Source organism: Oreochromis niloticus, linkage group LG7, assembly GCF_001858045.2.
Source record: "Oreochromis niloticus isolate F11D_XX linkage group LG7, O_niloticus_UMD_NMBU, whole genome shotgun sequence".
Classification (NCBI taxonomy): Eukaryota; Metazoa; Chordata; class Actinopteri; order Cichliformes; family Cichlidae; genus Oreochromis; species Oreochromis niloticus.
Genome location: NC_031972.2, coordinates 49,032,131 through 49,055,836, shown reverse-complemented (window position 1 = coordinate 49,055,836; position 23,706 = coordinate 49,032,131). Strand labels below are relative to the sequence as shown.

Sequence of the window (23,706 nt, the reverse complement as noted above, 5' to 3'; positions counted from 1 at the left end):
CATTGGCAAACTGCATATTGAGGTTGTTCACGAAGCATTATGTCTTTTCCTGTGTTTGTTTTAACAATATATTGGTTTGTTCACCACGAGGGAACCAAGAGACAACCAACCATGTGTCTGCCATACAATGCACTGAATGGTAAGTATTGTGGCAGATTTACTTCCCTAATCTAGCATGACTTAAGGATGACTTAAGGGTTTGATTTATTATCATTAACTGCAGAGAATATCTCACAAGTCAGCACCGATTGCCATTAGTTGCTAAAAACAAAATGCAATATTCTACCCTCCTGTTATTTTGAGGAAACCTTAAAAATCCTAGTCAACCAGTTTTTGTCTTCTCTCTTTCAGGTAACTGTGTGGATAACTCTTCCTGTCCTTGATCCCGTGTACTGTCAAAACAGGCGACACATCCCAACATGAGGACGTACTACTTTTGCACAGACACAGCCAAAGAGATGGAATCTTGGATGAAAGTGATGACAGATGCTGCACTCGTGCAGTCAGAGCCAGTCAAAAGGTTTGTAAGAGCTTTGCCAATAAAGTCATGTTTGCTGAGTGGGTGTGTCATTTTTGAATTGCGAGCGCGGGGTGGGGGGGGGTTTGAAAAAGCCATTTGAGGACAGTTCTTCAAACTAGTACTAACAGCTGTGCATCACGTGGTTCATTTCTAGACTCTGATTTCTGTTTTTCTGTGTTTGTACTGGAAGAGTACTTTTAAATTCCCTGTTAAGCCTGTTAACTTCTTCGGTAACAGTTCAACACCCACTTTTGACATCTCTGGTCTCTGGGTTTGTTGAAGAAACTACGATGTTCTTTCATGTTATGTAACTGTTTCAAGCGCTAAAGTTTATTGTGGAGTAACATACATAAGACTGTGGGTGCACTGTGAAGGCATGATGCAGGTGGTTTAAGGGATGATGTGCACAGCTGCGCTGGCTGATCAGGATCACTGACTCATCAGGACAGGGTTTTGGGGTTTTTTTCTTCTTTTTTAAGCTATGTTAAATATCTGCCATTTGGCAGGCTGCCTGTCTAATGCCCTGCTTTTACATGGGCGAGCAGAAGCGTAATGGTAACGAGCAGTGTAATTACACAGAGCAGTAGTGCCTGAAATCCTCTGAAAGTCTCTGCTAAATGGGACCGTGTGATGGTGCTATAAGATTATCTTATATAACTACACATTGATCAAAACAAAAAGGTTCTGTAATTTCATCTTTTTTTAAATTTACTTCATCATTTGTTTTGCAGTTGTGTAACTTGAATGCTCGCAGACTTTTCACAGGGCTAAATATGTGCTCTGCTTGGTTGATGGAGGCACAGAAAGATGGAGAAGTCATTAAGTGACTAGTGCTGCTATTTGAAAGTATACAAGTGGAAACTCTGAAGGAATGCCTTTTCTGCAGCTCTCGTATTGCTAACCCAGTGAGCCATGCTGCTGAGAGGAATTTGCCAAACTTTGAAGTTGCGACCTTATGTCTGTCTAAGGTCAAGGCATAGTGGCATCTATTACCTCTAGATAACTCCCTAGGGACCACAGAGTGGAATGCAGGTCTTCTAGAAAGGAGGCAAAAGAGAGAAGCAAATGGATTACTGGGATCTGAGCACCACTTTTCTGAAGTGTCTCAGCTGAGGTATTGTTTTACTGGAGATATCTGATTTCCTTTTACACGCCTCCCCTTCTCTGGCAGCTGGAAGAGGCATTTTGCTTTAGTTTGAACTGAATTCACAAAGGTAGCACATTAGTTGTGTAGTATATTGTAGTATAAACCTAAAAATTTAAATCAAACATCGTTTACAGCAATTCTAACCCAATAATTAGTTGGACATGAATCATCTCACCCAGATTTACGGGTGTTCTGGTAAGGGTTAATCACATTAAAGACATTTAGCCTGAGGTTGTAACAGAGTTTTTACATGAACAACAAATGAAAGGGACGATGCCTGAATACTTTAGTGCAAACTTCCACATGTGCTTGTATGACATCATCCAAGCAAGACGAACAGCAATGCTTCTCTGCTCAAACGTGGCTAAATTGGAAAAAAATACAAACACAACAGAAGACCAAGCCAAATACTGTGTGGAATACAATACAAACGTGGAAACCGTTTATGGATCCATTGAGAAAACTAGAAGGGCACTTTTCAGCATCAGTAGCTACTTTAGGCCTCATTGGTTTCATATTCATATCAACAAGACTCCAGTTAACAGTTCATGCAGTTTAATACAGGCTGTAGAATTAAGTTAACAGTGCTTTCAGGGGGGTTGTAAACAGATTAGAAAGGCAGGAAGATAAAACAACACCCCACTGTCAGATTTCACTTGAAGACAAGCATATCTTAAGTCTGGATAATCCAAAATGTCTATTGAAAGAGTTCCAGTGTTTTATTTAGCTGCACTTGGGACAAAGAGGTAAAAAGGTGAATGAACTTAAAAGGTTCAAGATTTTTCAAGCCTGAACCTTCTTGTCTCTTTTAGGTTGGACAAACTAAAAATGGAGCAGTGTGGACCTCAAGAGATCAACCATGTGGCCAACCATAGAACAGAAACCGAAATCCAGAAGAATGAGCGCAACCGTGAGGTTGACCGTGAGCACGCAGCCGTCTCCCCCACCACAGAAGAAGAGGAGAGAAAGCAGCGAGATGCAGAGCGCTACGGCTTCCAGAAGGATGGGGCCGACCGTGAACGTCCACTCACCAAAATAAACAGTATCAAACTGCAGCCAGCGCAGGCGGCAGCCATCAAGGCTAATATGACCTCGCCGCAGCCTCAGACCGAGGTTGACGGATCACAGCACAGCCCCCAAGTTAATGGATCTGGAGAACAGCGTCCAGCTAATGGGACTGGAGTCCCTCCTCGGCAAAGTTCCCCACATGAGCCGGATCGCAGCCTGAGTCGGACCAGCTCGATGCAGCAGCTGGAGCAGTGGGTTCGCACACAGAGAGGACGTGGCCAGGACGACGATACCAGAAGGTTGGTTTAGTGCTATGCCAAAAAACCCACTTTGACATGATATTGTATAAGCTGTGTAATTGTTTGATTATAACATGCATACACTGCAAGAAGAGAAACAGTGCTATTCAGATGGCGCTGCAGTCTGTACAGTAGCACCAATTATTTTCAGATTATTCCACAAGAGTCAAATCTTAGACCGTTTCCACAACATGAAGTCAAATTTGGCTTTATTGGGTGGAAAGTATGACGTTGGTCTCCTCTTAGTTCTAAGTAGTTAAGAATATTGATGAGGTTTTGATGAGAGGATTTAATAAGCTGGTTCTTGATTCCCCTGGTGTTCACATTTTTGTTAAAAAAATACATGTTTTAGTCAAGAGAGAGATGTTTGTCATCAGGCTTGTGTTCATATTTGACACAGCTTTGCCTCATTCTGTGGTTATTATTTATTTTTTCAACAAATAGACATACACACTCTTTTTAGAGGATACCATGGGTAAAACTAATAAGGCCTCAGTAAATATTTTTGTGTTGGCCCTCTGTGGTAAACATTTAATTCTCTCTCCATTAATCTCTTTCAGCTCCTTTTGTCATGACATGCATGTTCTCTAGACTGATGTGTAGCAGTCACAAGCCTTTATTGTAACGCTGCTATACTGGGATTTAAAGACCAGTGAGTGTTTTAGCCCGGATCTGTCAGGCCGTCTTATTATTAAGCTCTCCGTACTGACTTTGAACTCACTGAGGAAGTGGAACTTCTTAAAGCCTTGCTGTCAATAGTAAGGTCTAATTTGTTTCTGAGTAGGGAATTGCTTTGTGAGATTCCCTAAAGACACACATGTAAACAGATAAAATAAGAATCATCCTTGTTTGATACTTAATTAGAATGATACTCAGCATGAAGTGCTTTTCAACTACAAAGTTTAAACCAAACCAACAAATGAAAAGATTCATAACATGGCATTGCTTTGATAACTGATGTTTTTGACTGGTTATAATCAAAATGAAAGAAATCCAATGAGATTTTTTTCAACTATAAACAACTTGTTGCATACTTCGAATCCGACAGAGCCTAAAACCACTTTCATCTGCTTTTGTGTCTGGAATATATGAAGAATTATCAAATTGTTATACCAACACAGATCATTTTAGGTCTGTGTTGGTATAACACCATGCAGGTCATCTACTGTATCATACATGATTAATTATCTGTTTTTTCTTTTCCCCCAGCATCACATCATACCAGACGCTGCCTAGAAATTTGCCAAGCCATCGGGTACCCTACATGCCTCATTATGGAGATGGATATTGCAGTATGCCCAGAAATAGCATGGCACAGCGGGACAGCATCTGCAGCATGTCCCCATCAGTATATGAACAGGCCATGGGTCCTTCAATGACTGACAAACGCCGCTCCATGCGCGATGACACCATGTGGCAGTTGTACGAGTGGCAGCAAAGGCAGGCCTACGGCAGGCAGCCAGGGCTGTACAGCAATATGGCCAGTCCCAAAACCATGATCAACTTGTCAGAGCATGCTGCACCGAGCCACTCCATCCCCCCTCGCCCTCCCATGGCTCCCTGTCGATGTACGGCGGCTACTCTCCAATGAGATCTTACAACATGGGCAACACTCGCTCTGAAATTTCCTCTCCCATCTACCGAAGAGACATGACTGTTGAGAGACGGCAGAGGCCACCAGTCAACAAGGTCAGCTAAGAGATGCATAAACAGGAAGTGTTCAGTTCACCCTCATAATAACAAAATCGCCTACTATGCAAAAGTCTTCAGTCACCCCTTATTTCTTTATATTTTGCTTCCAAGGAGCCAGAATAGTTCTCCAGGCTTTCTGAAGGTCTATCACATTTTTTCTTTGGACACTGGCTGCTTTTTCCATCATTTTCAGTCCAGTCCTTATAATTGACCATTTTCAAAGGAGTGTTTTTTTTGTTTGTCAAGCCATTTAACACTGAGAAAGGCACCTAACGCCAGAACCAGTGACCAATGTTGTGTCTACGGATAGCAGACAACTTGGCAAAGAGTCTATTTTAAAGATATCATTACACACTGTGTTACTAACAGCTTGTTGCAAAAAAAAAAAAAAAAAAGAAATGGCAGGCCTAAAAGTAAGATTTACAGCAAAGGAACACAATCTGAAGCCTCATCAGAAATGGTCTCAGTGGAAGAGAAGAGGCTGTAAGAAGCCATTCTTAACAAAGAGCAATGAGGAGAAAAGATTCAGGTATTTTAAATGACAATAGAGCTGGACTGAAAATCAGTAGCAGCTGGTCTTATGGAGCGATGATCATCAGTATGGAGGAGATCAGGAGAGATGTACAACATTATGGATGCAGAAAAGTACTTTCTGGTTTTGATCCACTTTGCTATACCATCTGTAAAGCATCTGATTGGGGTCATTGTTCAGCAGGACAACATCCAAAGAAGAGCTTTGAATGTCCTTCAAGAAGCCTGGAGAACTATTCCTGAAGACAACATATAGAAATTACAAGAAAGCTTGACTAAGAGAGTTCAGGCTGTGCTGAAGAGTAAATGTGGTCATACCAAATACTGATCTTCAGACTCATCAGAATTGTGAAAACCCTGTTTTTGCCTACTTTAGTTCCCAAAGTTCAAAAATGAGGTCATGTGTTTCATTTGTTTTTAAGCAGTGCAAACAAAATTACATTCAGCTTTGAGCATATTTATAGTGACAGAAATATGCATCAAGGGTAGCAAATGTTTCTTTGTACTTGGATGAACCCTGTGGCTATCGTTGACTATTATATCAAAGATATTTAATGCTGCACATGACAGGGCTTTTTTCATATTAAATCTTTGTGTTCTGCAGTATGCTTACCTGCCTGATAGGAGGTCTATGCCAGCAGGGATCCCAATCCAGACCATCACTGCCCAGTCTTTACAAGGCAAAACAGTAAGTCTTCATCTACCTAGATTTATATCACTGTGCTGTTCAGCTGAGATACTTCATGCTTGGTTTCTGTACAACTATACAGTCTGGGTTTAACTGGATATCTTTCAAGGACAATGCTGTTTTCTGATGATGCCACCTACCCTACCCTTCTCCCTCTTTCTGTCCTTCACTTCCCTCCAAGACATTGTGACAGAACTTTTTCGAGACAGGTTTAGGCAGATCTATGTTCCAAGTGGTAGGATTTAGGGTGTGTTCACTTCAGGAGCTCCTTAGACTCTCTTCACTTCAGTGGAGACTTAAAAACCCTGTCACTCAAACTCTCTAAGCCAGGATCAAGAATTTATGTCAGAGCTGCACACAGTTCTCTGTACTCATTGAGCTCGTAAAGTGTGAAGTCAATTCTGTAATAAGTGCCAACTGTTCTGCTGTTTTGAGTGGACATAAAAGAATGTGCATGCTGCTAACTAACATGGTGCTAAATTGCATGAAAACGCAAGACTAGAATGCAGCAACTGTTCACCTACTGGGATCCTGGTACCTCTAAATCTCCTATCCTGGTGTGCTCTCTCTCCCTTCTTCTCACCCCGAATCCCTGCCTCACCCCTGCGGTGTGTCCCTGTTTCACTGTGGCGATGCATCCCCCCCGCCTCCTCCTCTTCCTCCCTCCTCCTTGCAGCCTGAGGAACTGACTTTGCTGCTGATAAAGCTGCGTCGGCAGCAGGCAGAGCTAAACAGTATCCGGGAGCACACTGTAGCACAGCTTATGCAACTAAACATGGATGGCGACAACCCAAAGGTCAGGCCCCCAGGGACATCTCTGCAGGCGTGTATGTTAGCGTGTGGTGTGTATGCCATCTTTATCCACTTCCATTATCCATCTCGATCTGGAGGATTTGTTTGGTCTTCACACATGGCTGATTTAAGGAGAAAGCATTTTCTTCTAACATGACTATGCTTTATGGCTTCATGTTTTTTGTGGACCAGCGACCTTCTCATCAGTTTTTCCCAAAATGTGTGGGAATAAAACACTCTTCTTCTAGTTTCAAAATAATTTTGCGACCAGCATCTGACTTAAATCAGTGCATCAGATAATTAGATTTGGGCCATTTCAGCAGGGCAAGCAGCTGATTGAGTCATTTATGCCCCTAAAGAATATAGACAGATGTTATCCGCAGATGAAACTTAAAGCCATTGGCGAGCTTAAAGAGTGACCGACTAATGAGGCTAAGGCCACTGGCATATGTAAAAGTTAATTCAGGATTTTGGGACTTTAAGTCTCCAGACTTAATGCCAGACTGCAGATTTTACCATTACTGATGTAGGTCAACCAGGACTGTTGAAGATTTTTCCATTTTACAGTGTTTTTTGTTGTTGTTGTTGTTTTTCTTAATCTACTACTGTGCATTTAATGCGAGTTTTCCTTGTACCTGTACAACCAAATGCGGTTGCCCTGCTTCATTAGTTTATGTTTGCGTCAGTGGACACGCACCACGTTGTGTGGTACTTTGACTTGCCATTGTCTTTGTTTTTTGCATGCACTCAGTCAAGACTAGTCCTGCAGTGTACTCATTCTGTTACGTTTGAAAGTACACCTGGTACCTGACCTGTTTTCTTCACCTTGACTGGTCCTGCTTTCCTTTCTCTTGGGTTATCTTTGGGTACATGACATGCTTGTGTGATTGTGGAAGTAAGAGAGAGTGTGACAGAGAGAGCGTCAGTGAAAGAATGTGACTTGCTTTTTCTTTTGTCTCACTGTCCTTTTGCCTTTTCTTTACTCTCTTTTTGCTGCTGATGATAGAACGACATTCTTTCTCACCACCTCCAAAGGAACCTCATGTATTTGGACAATCAGGTGGGGTAATGCATGAATGCATGCCCTGTCTTCTTCTGTCATGACCTCATTTAATGCCTCTGCTATTATTGTATTAATCCCTGCTCTGCGGCTGTTTTAGTGATTTGCAGTCTCAATGCCAGGCTAACTTGTTATCTTTTATTGTTATTTTAAATGCCTAAAAGTTCAGATCGCAGCATTTTTAGCTCACGCTAGTTCGTTTACTCACACATTATCCAAATAACTGATCATGACTGTGGACAGTCGTTATTTCTACCATATAAAGAACACGTAGAGATGGAGGTATCATATTTAACGTTTAATTGCTTGCAAAGGAATATTGAAGCTTCATCATCTGCTTTTTTTTTTAATGATCTTAAGTGCTTTGTGAGTTTTTAATTGCTTTGTATATAGCACACAAAGGTCTAGTTAAACCTTTCTAATAATTATAGCAAAAAGAAGCCTTAGGTTTGTGTAACCACTGAGAAATATGTAATTTTCATTTCCTTCACTTGGACTGATGAGCCTTAGCATTTGCGATTTCTTGCACCTCTTGTAAACGCAGTTCTTTTTACATTCCAACACATCAGCGTTTAATGGGAACTTTTCACTGCTAATAAAAATGAACCTTAGAGCTTTGTACTTCCGTGTCTTCCTGCTCCTGCTCCCGAGCGTCTTCTCTCTGTTGCTGTTAACCATCCCTGTCGTCTCTGGATGCACGTTTCTGTGTGAGTCTACCTCATCCGAGAGCGAGAAAGCGAGAGCGAGTGAGGTGTAATCACACTGTGGGTGTTGTCTCAGAAATGAAAAGCTGCTGTAAACTTTCTGACACTTGCTATATCGCTCCTCTCCACACTGGACTAGATGAAGGAAAATGAGCCTTTAATCGTCATGACTCACACTTTGATTGAGAACTCTGCCCCAAGGCCTCAACTTTACCAGCAAGTAAGGCCAGCCTAAGGCTTTGCTCCACCTCATCCTCACCAGTCGCTGTTGTTCTTTTTGGTCTGTTTTGCAATGCTCCTCCTTCGATGTCCAAGTCCTCACGGCATCTTGAGACTGGTCTCCCTGTATCGTTTGTATTGCTAGCACCTCTTCATCCATTGCTTATGACTGTTCCCTCTTATTATTGAGAAGTCATGCTGATGCAAGCATGACTTTTAAGAGTCAGAGAATGTATGAATGCTCCACTGTTGGGTTAAATCTCTTCCTCACTGTGGTGTTTGAATTTATTTATTTATTTATTTTTCAATAATCCTGCGCAGAATGTGTTCCCTCTCATTACCCGAGCCACCTGAACTTAATAAGATGACTCTAATTAATGTGACTTAATTATGTGTTGCTAGTCTTATTGCTTGTCAGTCTAGTTTATTACCAAATAATTAATGTTTTTGTTGAAAACGGCCCCAATTAAGGGCCAGCAGAAGAGCGATTGTTAGAGTGAAATGACATAAATAGATCATCTATGACGCATGAATATTCTGCTATAGTTAAAGAGAAAAGTATGCACGCTATCTCAGCATCCCATTTAGAATTTATGTTCAGCTTGCTTTTTCTTTATTTTTTTTATTTTTTTTTGCGGCCTATGCAAGTTAGCCAGACATTTTTCAGATGTAGGGATTAGCTTAATAACCTTAAGCACCACAGCCTCAATCACTGAATCGACTCTATATCTAAAGTCTGGGGTGGCGATACTGACGAAGATGAATCCTCATATTTTTTTAATTTAGATTAGCACTTATTTATCTGTCTTCATTACGTCCCCTTCACCCCCACTGGTCATTCTGCTGATGGAAAGGATAAAGGGGCCGGCTTGTGTGTGCCGATGGCTATGACATCACATTGCCACTTTTGTGACGCCCCTCGAGGTGTAAAAGTGTTGCTGAGACTCACCCCGTCACCCATTCACTAGCATACCGGCTCCACAACAGCTGCATTCCCACCTGTTCAGCTGACAAAAATCTGTCTTCCTCCTCCTCCTCCTCCCCACGTCTCTTGTATATTAGTCCACGCCACACAAAACCCACAGTGAAGCTCTTCAAGCTGTGGGAGAGTCTGCATGTTCTGTGTGGAATGCCATGTGGTTTTTAAGCCCCACCTGCTTTTAGCTTTACTATGTTCAGCTGCGAAAAAAAATGGTGTTTGTGAGAGAGTGCAGGTGTGGATGTTGATTCAGAAAGTATTTGGACAGTGAGTCACTTTTTTAGTTGTTGTTTTGCTATTTTTGGGCACATTTGATTTGAAATTCAATCATGTCTTTGAGGTTAAAGTGCTAGGTGGTGAATCTAAACCTTTTCAGTTATATCAACCAAGGATTTTTTTTAATAAGGGCCTGACAGGTATTTTATCTGATATGTGATATATTTGTTTGCTGGAAACCAGACTGAAAGCTTAAAACCAGCAATAAGGAAATGGCTCCAGTCGAGTTCTGGCAGAGTGTCTCAAGTGATTATACAGAGGATCTGCTGTGTCTGTAGGTTGTACACTTTCCAGGAAGTGAATTAAATCTTACACTTGGCACTTTGAGCCTATAGTCATTGAGTCATTTCATATCAAATGTGACTAAAAACACAAAATAACACAGAAATATGTCACTGTCCTGATGTCTGTGGTGTGTACTTAAAATATTATAGGTTTAGCAGAGTGGGTGAATGACTATGTGATCTGTTGATTTTTCTGGAAACATGGGATCCAATGCAGCTGCAATGATTTCCTTTGTTTGAGAAGTAGCTGAATGATATCAAGTGGAAACATGGATGACTTTTGGAGTTTTCTGGCTAAACACTGACATTGTAAAATTAATGTAGAAACCATAACCGTACACTTAGGCACTGAACTAAAGTAACAGGGCGCTTTGGCATGCACACGTACACACACAGTCTCTCATTAGTTAACCCCAGATTATGCTGTAGAATACATGATTGGTGGACAAAGCTTATGCACTAACTTCAGAGTGAAGTAAGCCAGATTGTTTTGTAGGTTTTTCCATAAAACCATTGTGCCGATGGAGACAATGACTGTGCATGATGAAACACGAGGCGCAAGAATCAACAGCAGAGACTCTGTTTAGACTGGCCGAGGTCCCACTGCTGGTTTGGTAATGCAGATCGTCTGATTTAGTGAAATATGAGTTCCTTCTGAAGGATAAATCCTGCGGCTCAGTGAGAGAGCTTGGTCTTGACACTGCATTAGATCTCCAGATTCTAATGTGTATGCACAGATTTAGTGCCCCTGTCTAATGCTGTCTCTCTCAACAGATGAGTCCAGAGGACTACAGGGAACAAGCCTATACATGCATGCCAGAAGAAGTGGACACCGATGTAAGTTCAGTGTTGCAGACTTGCATGACATAATGTTCCTTTTAGCTGTACACAGCGGGTAATGACTCGTTATTGGTTTCTCTTCAGACTAAACTTAGCAGGCTGTGTGAGCAGGACAAAATGGTGAGGATACAGGAGGACAAACTGCAGCAGCTGTACAGAGAGAAGGTGACTAATACTGCATTTGTCGTCATGTTCACCCAAAACATTGTCTAAACATGCTTACAAAGATTTGGTATCATGTGCAAAAAATGTAAATCTGAAGGAATGCACAGTTTGCAGTTGCTAAGAGTAAAGTTTCTAAGCATGAAACAGCAAGATAGGGGACAAAGTCTGTAACTATAACTAACTATAGCCTGTAAGTATAACTACCATCATCAGCTGGAAAGACTTGTCTGGTTTCCATTGCTTTGTCATAGTCAGCACATCTCACTGACTGTTTTATGTGTTACTAGTTGATGTGCAGCGATTGTAGGTATATAGAAAAAATATAAAATCATTTCTAGTCAATTTTGAGTCACAGCTGTGCCCTTTGAACTTTGGATAAGACAAATAAGTAGTTTTAAATGCTTTCTTTAGGCTCTGAGAGGGGCTGATGGGCATTTGTGATTAGTTTTGACATTTTAAAGATGGGATAACCTCTTGTTTAGTGACAAAACAGTCATGCTCAGGAAATATTTAATAATAATCTACTATACTGAAATAGTCTTACTTAAGTTTTAATGATGACTGTTGTGCTATATGTGTATTTGACATGATGCGTGTTGCTTCAGCACACTCTGGAGACAGCACTTCTGTCAGCTAGTCAGGAGATAGAGTTGGGCTCCGACAACCCGGCTGCCATCCAGAGCGTCATGCAGCAGAGAGACTTGCTGCAGAGCGGCCTCCTCAGCACTTGCAGAGAGGTGTCCAGAGTTACTGCTGTAAGTCGTACAGTGATTTCACACCCCAGACAATGGGCCTCTTGGGGTTTTGTTTTTCAGGAGTATTAATAATATGGTACTTTGTCTTTATGTTTGTTGTATAATTGTTGTTTCTACCCTCCCCAGGAGGTGGAGCGGTTATGGAGGGAATATGACAGGATGGAAGGAGATGTGACTATGGCTAAGAACAACCTGCTGGAGCAGCTAGAAGCACTGGGAAGCCCTCAGGTAGGAACATTTTTGACAATGAGTCTGCTCAACTTCTTCTCTCTAAAGGCCATTAAACTCTGAGCATGTTGGGGAAAAAACAGCACAAATTTTGGCATAGTTCAGAAATGATCTTGTAATGTGTAACATATATATACACACACTGACCACGTTCCAGAGAAAATCAGTCCTCAAGAATCACACTGTGGGGAAAAAATGAAGCAAAAATCAGGCAATGATGAGCTGGTCCTGGTGTTTTTAAACAAGAAAAGGAAGAAACTGAAATTCTGGATTCAGCCAATTCTCAAGAGAAGGCAGCAGCAGGGAGAGTTTCATGGTTTGATCCAGGAGTTGAAGCTGCATCGCGGCTGCTTTCGTACATATTTCAGGATGTCAGCGGGGCAGTTTGAACTCTTGTTGGCAGAGTCGGAACCACATCTGAAGAGGCAGAGAAACTATTTCGGAGAGCCAATAGCAATGACTAGCTGTGTGTCTGAAGTTAAATGGTATTATTTTACTACTTCAGAAGCATTGTATCTTCAGTACCGGTGAGCGTTTTGAGCTACTTTGTTGCCAAACGCAGTGGTCAGATCGGTCAGATCGGTTTATTTGCAGGTAAAAACTCTGAAAAACCTATTTTAACCTATTAACCTATTTAACCTATTTTATTTAAGGCAACAACTTCATCCTGTGAGATTATACAGTCAGTGTGAACGGCTGCGTTAAGCATGGATGAGTCTGAAAAATATTTTTAACACACAAATTTTTCACGTCCATGTGTAAAGACCTTAACTCTGACTCGACATTAAGTGTGTAGAAATATGCTGATAATTTTGTAAACAATCCAGCACTGACACAGTTGATGTTCCAAGCTCTCTGTTTAGTTTGTCATGGCTACGCCTTTCAGTAAGTAATATATACTCACTTCCCACGCTTAACCCGTTAGGTTAGACCGAGTCACTCACGCGGGAAGAGTTCGGCTGTTGCTATGTGATTGAATGATGGGTGCAGAAGGATGAACTGCTGGGGACTTGATTCTTAATTTAATTACCGATTTGGCAAAAGAAGACGTCCCACAGTGCTCTAGGCTAGCGGTAGCAGCTGTGCCTTTCATCTTGACCCAAAGGTGTGTTTACAGAAGTGCTCTTGTTCTGGTTGAGTCACTGTAGTCGTGGTTCTCTGGTTTAGCGTCATGATTTTTTTGCCCAATAGGGTTTCTTAAGGAAGCGCGCTCTCAGTAGCTATCATGATATCATCATCATTCCTTTTGGCTAAAGTAATGGTGTAGTGAAAATCTGATACTGCGGCTGACCTGCTTGGCATACTTGCAGATTCATACACTGCAGAGCTGCAGAGAAATCTGTAAACCTACTCAACCTTTTTGCAGACACTTTTTCTGACTTTGGGAGAAAAATATGGAGAGAAGTAAATGGAGATCAAAGCAACACAGGGGGGTGATTGATGACCGTTGCAAGGATGGAGCAGGTCTTAATTAAGTTTGTCTTTTATCTTCTCTTTCATCAAGGAAGAGGTGCAGAGACAAAAAGAAATTGTTCCAGCAGTTATTCCTGGCTTGTACTGAGTAATGATAATTTAGAATAGAGAAGTCAGAGGGCCAGCAGGGAGTCTGGACATCCTCTTCTTAAGTCCATCTCACAAAGACCAACCTGCCAACAGCGAGGGAGAGATAATTACCTGTCTTTTTCTCTTGCTCTTCTTCCCCTTTTCCAATCCTAATCTCTCCTCTGATTATCGTGTTGTGAGGCTAGTATCTCTCGCAGACAGTAGGAGCCTGATCAGATCTGTGTCTCCACTGACTGCACACCTTAGCAGATACAGACATTACCCTTTTACTGTTCTTTTACGATGCCATCATGCTCATTTTTTCACTGCAGCTTTCTGTCTGCCTTCTGTGTGTTAGTTTTATTTGCTATAGACCTCCACCTTAGATCTCAGTCTGTAGGTGTTTTTTTTTGTTGTTGTTGTTGTTTGTTGATGTGCGTCTTTTTTCTGTGCACACCCAGACAGAACCACCCAGCCAGCAGCATGTCCGCATCCAGAAGGAGCTGTGGAGGATTCAAGATGTGATGGAGGCCCTGAATAAACACAAAGCCCAGAGAAATGCTCTTGATGGGATGAGTTTCTATGGGCCCAAAGCCAACTTCAGTAAGCACAAAAACGAGGTGAGGCACCACTGCTAGAAAAAGAAAACAGAACACCTGGTCTGACAGGATGCTGAAACAATAAGGTGTTTTTAAATCATCGTTTACTGTTCCTAGCTTTTCAAATGTGAGAGAGTTTTTCTCTTTTTTTCCTGCCTAAGGCTTCAGTCACACAGGCCTGAAAACTGATTAGCAACCATCTGGCAATTGCCGGTTGTGAGGCAGAAAAAGTGTATTACCTGACCGGTCATGAGTGATTGGAGACAATTGGTGTGAAATTAATTGCTGAAGTCCCAATCAAACAGACCTGGAGACTAGCCAGTGACCTTACTGGCAGTCACCAGTGTGAAGTTAGTGTCAAAGAGGTCTATAGTTTGGTTGTTAGTAGGTTGCCTGTAGTTTGTAAGGAGGACGCCGACTTGGCTGCAAAAACAAATTGCATGCCAAGCGGTACTGAAACAAACCAGAAACGAAGACCATTTCCCTTTAAAGTAAAAGTTCCGCCATTTGAAATGCATTGGTTGAAGAGTTAAGGCACAACTTTTAGTTTGAAGGTGAGGGTTTGAGGTCGTGTAGCACTTTTTCCAAGTTTCGCCTCTGTTGAAAATATCTAGCGTTTGCAAACCAGTTGGCAACTTTCCTGCAAAATGCCACTACAATCTGTAGGTTACTAAAGCAGTCGCAAGGTTTTTTGTGCAGTGTTCTCTTTGTAATCGTTTTCGCGTGACCACAGTCAGCAATCAGCTGTTGTTTAGGAGTTGCTGACTAGTCTCTAGGCCTGTGTAAGGTTTTGGACAGGTGGTTGTCATTACAAGCAGATTAAAGATGTGAGCTTAACTGTACTTTTTTCACCTTTTATTGGAATTAATTAATGGGGAATATTGATCATAAAAAAATAAACCCACATCACCAGCAGTTTTGAAGATGATAATCGACGTAAGCTGAGGGCTCTAAATGCCCACCCCACTCATGGATGGTGTGAGTAGTGGTGTCTGGAGGAATGTGTCACTCAAGCCATAACAGCATCTGGAGCGCTCTCTCTGGCTAATCAACTGTTTAGCCCATCCTGTGGCCCAGAGCTACTCTATACCAGATGGCTGTAGCCCTGAGCCTGTATGGTGGCGCCATGTGTCACCTTGCTTCCTGTGCTGTCATACCCAATATAATCCCCAGGAGGAGGACTCTGTACCCCCACGGCCACCCCTACCCCAGTCCTACGAGCCCAACCCCCCCACCGTGCCCCCTGTGCCGTCTCATCCTGGCGTGCGCCCTTCATCACTCCACAAGCCAGAGGACAGGAAGGCCAATCACAGGAATAGCACGCACAGCGTAAGCCTGTTGACCTCTTGGTTGACCCTGCCCTCAGCTGTATCATCCCATGTCCATGCTGATGAGTTCACTTTGATTTCCATAAATATCTCGTGTCTGTTACATTTTTTTCCATTTGTTCCCGTCATTGTACTGCATAATTTAATTTTCAGTTATTTGGTTGAAGTCCAGCTTGTGTTTTTATTTTATTTTTTTTAATTTTGTTTTTGACTAAATTACCACATCCCCCTTTTCTGTCTCATCCTTTATGTTGAAATGTAATATTTTTTGGGGTCTGTATGTTTCGCCATATCTGAGTTTGAATGTGTCTGCCTACCTTTTGTTTGAGTATTTCAACAAATTTCACACATTTAAATTTAAGGTGGCTCAGTCTACAGGGTTTTTCCTGTTTTCCGAACAGGCATTTTGGAGATGAATTAGTACAGTCACCTCATGTGCAGTACAGGCAAACAGTTTTTATTGCTTAAATCTATTTGTTTTCATGTTATTTCTGAGGCGTCGATAAACTGTAAGTCTATATGATTAAAAGAAAACATTTCTATTACAATGCTTTTTATTTTCCTCTGTAGGGGGCACCAAAACGTCTCAAAGCAGAAAAAACCCTGCTCAATGAAGAATTTTATTTTATTTTTTCATCTTAAGTCATTCTGTAAGACATAATGACACTCTGAAATGTAGTCAGTTTGTAAACAAACTCTGCATAACTCAGAGTTTTTCTCATTTGTGTTGACCTCTTTTTTTTACCCCCCAATTTCTCGTCTCCAGGGTCCTGACTACAGGCTGTACAAAAGTGAGCCAGAACTCACCACAGTGGCCGAAGTGGATGAGAACAATGGAGAAGACCGATCTGAATATCCATCTGATAGAGAACATGTTGGAAACAAAGGTACTTTGGAGGGATACTGGTGCAGTTTCGCAGTGAAGCCTAGTGTATAAAAATACAATAGAGTGGTCATTTTAGTCTGTATAAAACTGGAGCTTTTTATCACGGGATTAACAGAGAAGTAGTCTACACATTGTGATCGCTCCCTTTTAGAGTATTTGGAGGCTCTCTAGTGGAAACATTTACACGCTCAGAAGGTGAACAGCATATCGAGTGCACTATGCTGTAAATATGGAGTGATTTCTGACGCAAACCTTGTCTCTAACACAATTTGAGTTGGCATTTGGATTATTTGGATCTAGGTCAGTGTATCACAAAGTAACTCTCATGGCAACCGTAATTTATCATATGCTGGTTACCATGGATACAGTGAGATTTGCACCTGCATACATTTTTTTAAACTTGGCCAAAACACGTGAGCTATAATATTTGTTGAAGAGCTTGCAGGTGTTTTTTTGTTGGATAGAAAGTATTAATTAAAATACTACCTGTAATTGACGCTGTCTAATTTTTTATTATAATGTGATATCAGTTTTACCTTTTATTGATCTCTTGTCTCCTTTTCTGTGGGTAGGTATGTCTTATCCAGTTGGTATCGTCCCACCAAGGACCAAATCTCCAGTGCCTGATTCCTCCTCCATAGCTTCATATGTTACATTAAGAAAGAGCAGGAAGCCTGACCCTAGAACGGTGAGACCTTGGGCTTTAAAAATAACTATAAAATGTTCTTAGCATTTGTAGATTTGGATCTACCGGACAATAGAAAAACAAACGAAATACAAACGAAATACAGTCACGATCAGGACTATTGTCAAAAAACGACTGGTATATACATCTGCAGTCATTTAGATTTGGTAGTATGGCTTTCTGACCTTCCTGCGTTCCTATATACATACTTGGAGGAAGACCCCAGCAAAGGGGAAACGAGCAGGAATTAAGTCAGATATAGCAGCGGTCCCCACCCCCGGGTCACGGACCGGTACTGATCCGTGAGTCGTTTGGTACCGGGCCACGATAGTTGTGGCTTGGGTGTGAAATTTATGGTTTTCAGGGTTTTTATCATTATTTTTTTATGGTTTTTATCGTTAACTCAGTTTCCCTGGGTCTTTTCCCGTGTGTTATGAATAAATCTTCTGGTTTTTTGTACCGCTACTGGTTTTATTTCGTTGTATTAATCCACGACACCTTAAAGGCCGGTCCATGAAAATATTGTCGGACATAAACCAGTCCGTGGCGTAAAAAAGGTTGAGGACTGCTGAGATACAGCAAGAAAGTTGGAGCTGAACTAGAAGTGGGTTGTAAGGCAGCTTGCAGGTGTGCAGCAACTATGGCCAGGCTTAATTGTTTGTGCTATCTGCAGATTGCCAGTTGTGTAGAGGAGTATCAGCTGAGCCCTTAGTTGATGTGGCCCGGCACTGTGTTTGGCTTGCCTTAATCATTTCTTGGCTTTGTGGTCTGCCTGAACTAACGCTTTCTCAGTTAATAATGATTATGGGCAGCTGTGAACTAACCACAGTTAATTTTGAACTGTGATTACTCCTCTCCTAATTGGTTGTTTTGCTTGTAAGCTGCTGGTTGAAAACTCACATGTGCAGTAAAGGCCAGCTGTCACTTGGTGAGGGTGTGACTCATGCTGCCATAAAGGAGATGCCAAGCTGTATTTAAACAGTTTCCAGCCACAAATCCTATCAACTTAAACATACTAACCATATCATTAGTGCACCACACTGCAGGGTGTGTCCTGTTTTTGGTGCGCCTGTGTGACTTTGTTTGACCGTCAATGGACATGTAGTACAAATGAAAATAGATAAACGGACAATCTTCCTCTAGGCTTATTGGCTTTGGTGCTAAGAGAGCATGCCTAAGGCCTAAGAGTTCAACTTAGATCCTGGGAGAAATGACAAACGAGTTTCAGTGGTCTCATGTCTGTGCTTGTCCTGTTAGACCTCAGTGCAGCGTTCAGTACTGTTGACCATAATATTTTATTACAGAGATGTATAGTGCATGTCATAATTATTAAAGATACTGCACTGGAGTGGTTTGAATCATATCTATCTAATGAACAGCAATTTGTTCATGTAAATGGGGGGTCTTCTTCACACATCAACCTTAATTATGGAGTTCCACAGGGTTCCATGCTAGGACCAATTCTGTTTACATTATAGGTGCTTCTCTTAGGCAAGATCATATGAAGGCATAGCATTTGTCATTGCTATGCACGTGACACCCAGCTTCATCTGACATTAAAGTTAGATGACCCACACAAATTGGTTAAACTGCAGGAACGTCTTAAGGACATAAAGACCTGGATGAGCTCTAATTTCCTGCTTCTGAATTTGGATAAAACTGAGGTTGTTGTACACACTGCCAGGTGTGTCCTGCTTTAGTGTGTCAGAGTGAGTATGAACATGGATCGATGTGTAATGAAAATAGGTGACTGCACAAACTCCCTCCAGGCTTATGTACTTTAGCCTATGGTATTAAAAGAGCATGCCCAGGGCCTATAGAGTTCAACTAAGGTCCCAGGATATCTTGAACAGTGTGGACAGTGGGGACTATGTCCTTGGCCTCTGGACTGAGTTCACATCTGCCTACCCTCCAGTATGGCACAGACCTGAGAATGAACAACTTCTCCTCAGTTCACTTCACATCAGCCTCTCCTGCTCAGGCATTAACAAGCCCCCAGCCGCTCTGAGTGCACCCATGTGTTCCAGCGGGAGCGTGCAAGCGCACAACAGCCAGGTTGTTTGGCCTTTTGCCAAGTGTAGCTCAAAGAGAGCAAATATTTCTCAGTTATTATATTACGTCCAAAGTGTCTGTCCTGTTTGTTACTTTTGTTTAAAAAAGTAAAGCGTTTTCCAGTTCATACATTAAGGCTAGAGATTATTCTTCTTTGTCAAGTTTAGACTTTTTTTTTTAACAGTGATTAGCACTGCAAATGCTGCATCATGTGAAACGACCCAAGCAGGCAATGACACCATGTAACTTCAGACCCCTACTATGCACAAAATTGGGGATCACAGTAAAAAAAAGTTACCATGGCGGCAACCTCATAATGCTGAATGTCTTCACAGTAATGCTATATCATTATTAAATTATATTCTGTTGTCGTCTCTGGCCAACAGGAGCGTCCACGCAGTGCAGTGGAGCAGCAGCTGTGTGCTGTGGAGAGCAGCCGACCCAGGATGAGCGTGGAGGAGCAGCTGGAGAGGATCCGTCGCCACCAGCAGGGTACCCTCAGGGAGAAGAAAAAAAGCCTCAGCATCAGGGGTAGCAGCCAGGAGAACACACCCTCTCGCAGCCACTCATTTACTAAAGAAAACCATTACCGCAACACGCAGGTACTGGCTGAGTGACTCAGACACTATTTGACATTAGGGTAGCTCTGAAGTCAGAAGATGTTCATATGATATAATGTCTCTGCTTCTTTTATGTTTCATTATTTATTTCTTTTAGTTTCAAATGAGGCGCAGAGATGAGGTGATAAGCAGTGACATTCAGGAGCTGGAGGCCTCTCTCAGGCAGCAGGAGGTGGTGGGGGAGCAGGAGACGCCCGCTGAGGAGATAGCTCGTCTCAAAGAATCCTCCCAGGCTGATCACTTTAATGTCGACCGAGAGGTACGGCACAGCAGTTAGCTGTCCTTCCCATCAGCCTGCTGTTTTTTTTTTACAAGCCATTACTCAGAAGGCTAATACTATCGTGGGCAAATTAATATTACTGCAGAAAAAACAAAGTTTCAACTGGAATGGAGAAGTTAACAACTCTTATATAACTGTATAAGCGTTGTTCTGGCTAACTGAACATTACACAAAGGCCTCTGTGCCAAAATCTTTTCATGGGCTGCTCATAAGCTACCAACATGATTTGCATGACTTGCTGCTTTTAGCAGAGTTCACGGCCTTGCTTTAGATTACATCGGTGAACTCCTTACAGTTGATCTCTGCGTAGTACAGAATGCCTCAGAGTAATTGACAGTGACACTCCATTTACTTCTAAACACCCAAAATGTGAAATAGTCTTCCTGCTCAATAGGATAGATCAGGGTAATAATGTTGTTTGCACAGAAGTGGAATTTTCTCATTTATACCTGCATATTTGCATTGTTTGCACTTTTAGTGTAATTTTCTGTCTCAGTTTAGAAAACCATTCATTTGTACCAAATGTGCTAAATACATGTTTCTTGTCTGGTGGTTGTTCCTCAGCTTTCTGTGCCTGACAAAGTGCTCATTCCTGAGCGTTACATTGAATCGGACCCCGAGGAGGCTCTGAGTCCTGAGCAGGAGGCTGATAAGCAGAGGAAAGTCGACCGCATCAAAGCCCTCATAGCCAAAAACAGGTAAGCACACTGTCATGATCCATCTAAATCAGTAATCGGTTATTAGCATGGACAGGTCTGCTCAAGCCCTGAATATTAGATAAGGATACTACGGTGAAAGGGCCAGCTTTGCAGGTGAGCAGATGTCGTGCATGAAATTCTTTCTAAAAGTTAGAGGTAAGTTTGGGGTCATAGCATAGATGTCTCATGCTCTTTGCATGCAGATCCATGCCTCAAATGCGCAGAAAAGGTCTATTTGCTCATCTCTGAGCCACTGTGGCATTTTATTCTAAATGTCAGTGCCCTCATATTGATTTTTAAAAAATGGCCTGTTTGTTGGTAATTAGAAGTTGTCCGTCGCATGCTGTAGAAAAAACCTTGCTGTTTTGTGTTTGCTCCTAGCATGCAGAATGTGCTGCCTAGTCTGGCTCTAAGCCCTGAGGAGGAGACTGAAGAGGAGGTTACTGTACAGGAAAAGGAGAAGATGATTAATATCTCCTACGAGCTGGCAGCCGAGGCCTCCAAACGCAGCAAGCTGGTAGCAGGTACGTCTCTAGAGAGACGAGAGGGTGGAGGTGGGGTGGTTGGATCAAAGAAAACGCATGCAATAAAACAAAAGCTGGTGGGAGCCTGTTCTTAGAAACAAACTGTAGCTGCTTTCATTGTGTATGTGTTAGGTAATTTACTTGTGGTTGTTTACTCAGTAGCTTTTTCAGTAATTTCACTCAATTTAGTGATTATTTCTGTTTTATTTAGCCATTCACTCATTATCAACTGATCTAATTTGTTGTTTTGTCATTTCATGCGTGCGCCTGTACTCACCATGTTGTCGTTTCGTTGCAGTGAAAAGCCTGTCGTCCTCTTCCCCACCCCATCCGCAGTCTCCCACCACCGCACCCCCCCAGCTCACTGACGGTTCTCACTTCATGTGTGTGTAGTAGCACCAGTAAGGGCCTTCATCCACCCTTTTTTCACTCATACTCATACCGCTGAAGTGTTTTGATTGTTAAATTTGATTTCTGTGGTTTTAAAAAAAGCATTTCAGGATAATTAGTTGGGTTCATTTCACGTAACAATGCGGGGAGTTTGTTCTCTATGTGTTGTATAGCAGAACTATGAGGGAATCTTACTATAATTTCACTTCTGTCCTTTTGTTCTGCTTCAGCCCAGGCTCTGGCCTCAGTGAAAACCTACACATGAAGGAAACAGCTGGGGAGGCCTGAAGCGGCTCCTGAGGACTTCCCTAAAGAGTTCAGCACAAGGCCTTTGGCTACAGAGTGAAACTGCCTACTTCATACTCACGGGTCTCAACCTCTGACTTCTGTATTGCTCACTGTGACGTCTTAAGCTCCTCCCTCTTTGGGGGGCAACACTCTCCTCAACCTGGCAAGACAGCACATGGATTCATACCGTTTTACTGCTGCAGTTTCAGTTTTTACAAGGCTTTTATAATCATTTTTATTATTTATATGGTTTTATTAGGTTTTTGTGTTCGAATGTGGGCCAAAGTCTATCTGTATATACAGGAGGCTAATAGACTGAGCTCTGTTCTGAGCCTGATAGCCTGTGGCAGAGTATGTTGGTCTGTTATACATTTTCATTGATGTTTCATCACCTGTTCGAAAAAGTTTCAGAAGCAAGTTTCACATTTTCTCTGCATTTAATTAAGCCTTTAATAATTCACTTAATTTTTTTTCCCCCACACATTCGACATCAACTAACCAGGCATATTTATCCATTTATTGTAAAGAACATGTGTCTATGCTAAAGATGAGTAGATAAAAGATATAGATCCCTCCATTATTATATAAGGAGGAACCATTTTATTGCTGCAGACTAAGAGTATTTGTAATTTCTCATACTTCTGAGCTCTAATTATTTAAAGATGGGATCTGAAGTCCCTGGCACTTTGTTGCCAATGCATATGTGAATGTTCTGACTTGAGTCAATCTATACTGTCCTTTTTTTTAATTGCTGAGAGATATATTTAAACTGAGAGATGGAAAAAATAGATCTTGATTATATTTTATGACAAAAAATCGAGAACATTTATGACATGTTGGTTTGGAGCCCTGGAACTAAAAGAAAACAGGATAAGTATGTGTAAAAAGCAATAGAAATAACCCCTTTCTGAATCTGAGATAATTTTTTTTGTGTGTACAAAGTGTAATTATCAGAGATTTACTGTGTATATAATGTACATGGTATATCTGGATGGGAGGATATGTTCAACATACAGTTACATACTAGATTTAATTTGCAAATGTTCATATCCCATCTGTTTTATATCATGTTAAATAAATGTTGCTGTTCCTAATGAGTGGTTGTGTTATGCTCCTTATCTCCCCTGTAGCTACATGTAGTAGAGATGCTGACCAAAAGGGAGTTTGACTCAAGCCTGCAACATAGTCAAAGATTACATTCTCATCAACTCTGGACTGAAATAATTTTACATGTTTAAATGAACTCCAGCTTAAATAAACCCCAAAACATAAAAATTGCATGCATTGAAAGTCTTAAATTGACTCCAAAATATAGATTTAAAAAGCTTTTCCCCCATGACGGTTACACTTTTACCATGAGTTCACTTCGGGATCTTTTGAATTGTTGAGTCCCTCATCTAAAATTGTATGCCTCTGGTTCAAATAGTAATCATAAACAATCAAATATAAGATGTGATTTCATTTGATTTAACAAGCATGAATGGCAGTTTAAATGAGGGGCTGTGGCTCCCTCTGGTGGTCATCTAGCTGTAGCATCATGGACCATATTTTTGCATTCATAACAGGTTTCTAACATTAATCATAACATTCATAAATGATTAATAGGCCACTTTTGGGTGGCCATGTT

The 23,706-nt window shown here is 41.5% G+C and overlaps 1 protein-coding gene across 1 annotated transcript in view; it reads left to right on the top strand.

Moving 5' to 3' along the window:
• Positions 1-23,176, top strand: part of LOC100701907 (pleckstrin homology domain-containing family A member 5) — an 84,015-nt gene extending 60,839 nt beyond the window's left edge. Inside the window, 21 exon segments of the mRNA XM_005450906.4 lie at positions 405-520; positions 2,480-2,974; positions 4,184-4,512; positions 4,515-4,663; positions 5,802-5,885; positions 6,562-6,681; positions 7,684-7,737; positions 8,581-8,661; positions 10,974-11,036; positions 11,124-11,204; positions 11,810-11,959; positions 12,086-12,187; positions 14,191-14,349; positions 15,502-15,657; positions 16,423-16,543; positions 17,115-17,230; positions 19,666-19,881; positions 19,997-20,158; positions 20,744-20,877; positions 21,259-21,401; positions 22,022-23,176. Of these exon segments, the coding sequence (XP_005450963.2) occupies positions 405-520; positions 2,480-2,974; positions 4,184-4,512; positions 4,515-4,663; positions 5,802-5,885; positions 6,562-6,681; positions 7,684-7,737; positions 8,581-8,661; positions 10,974-11,036; positions 11,124-11,204; positions 11,810-11,959; positions 12,086-12,187; positions 14,191-14,349; positions 15,502-15,657; positions 16,423-16,543; positions 17,115-17,230; positions 19,666-19,881; positions 19,997-20,158; positions 20,744-20,877; positions 21,259-21,401; positions 22,022-22,056 (3,066 nt within the window). The 3' untranslated portion in view covers positions 22,057-23,176.
• The last annotated feature ends 530 nt before the right edge of the window (positions 23,177-23,706 follow it).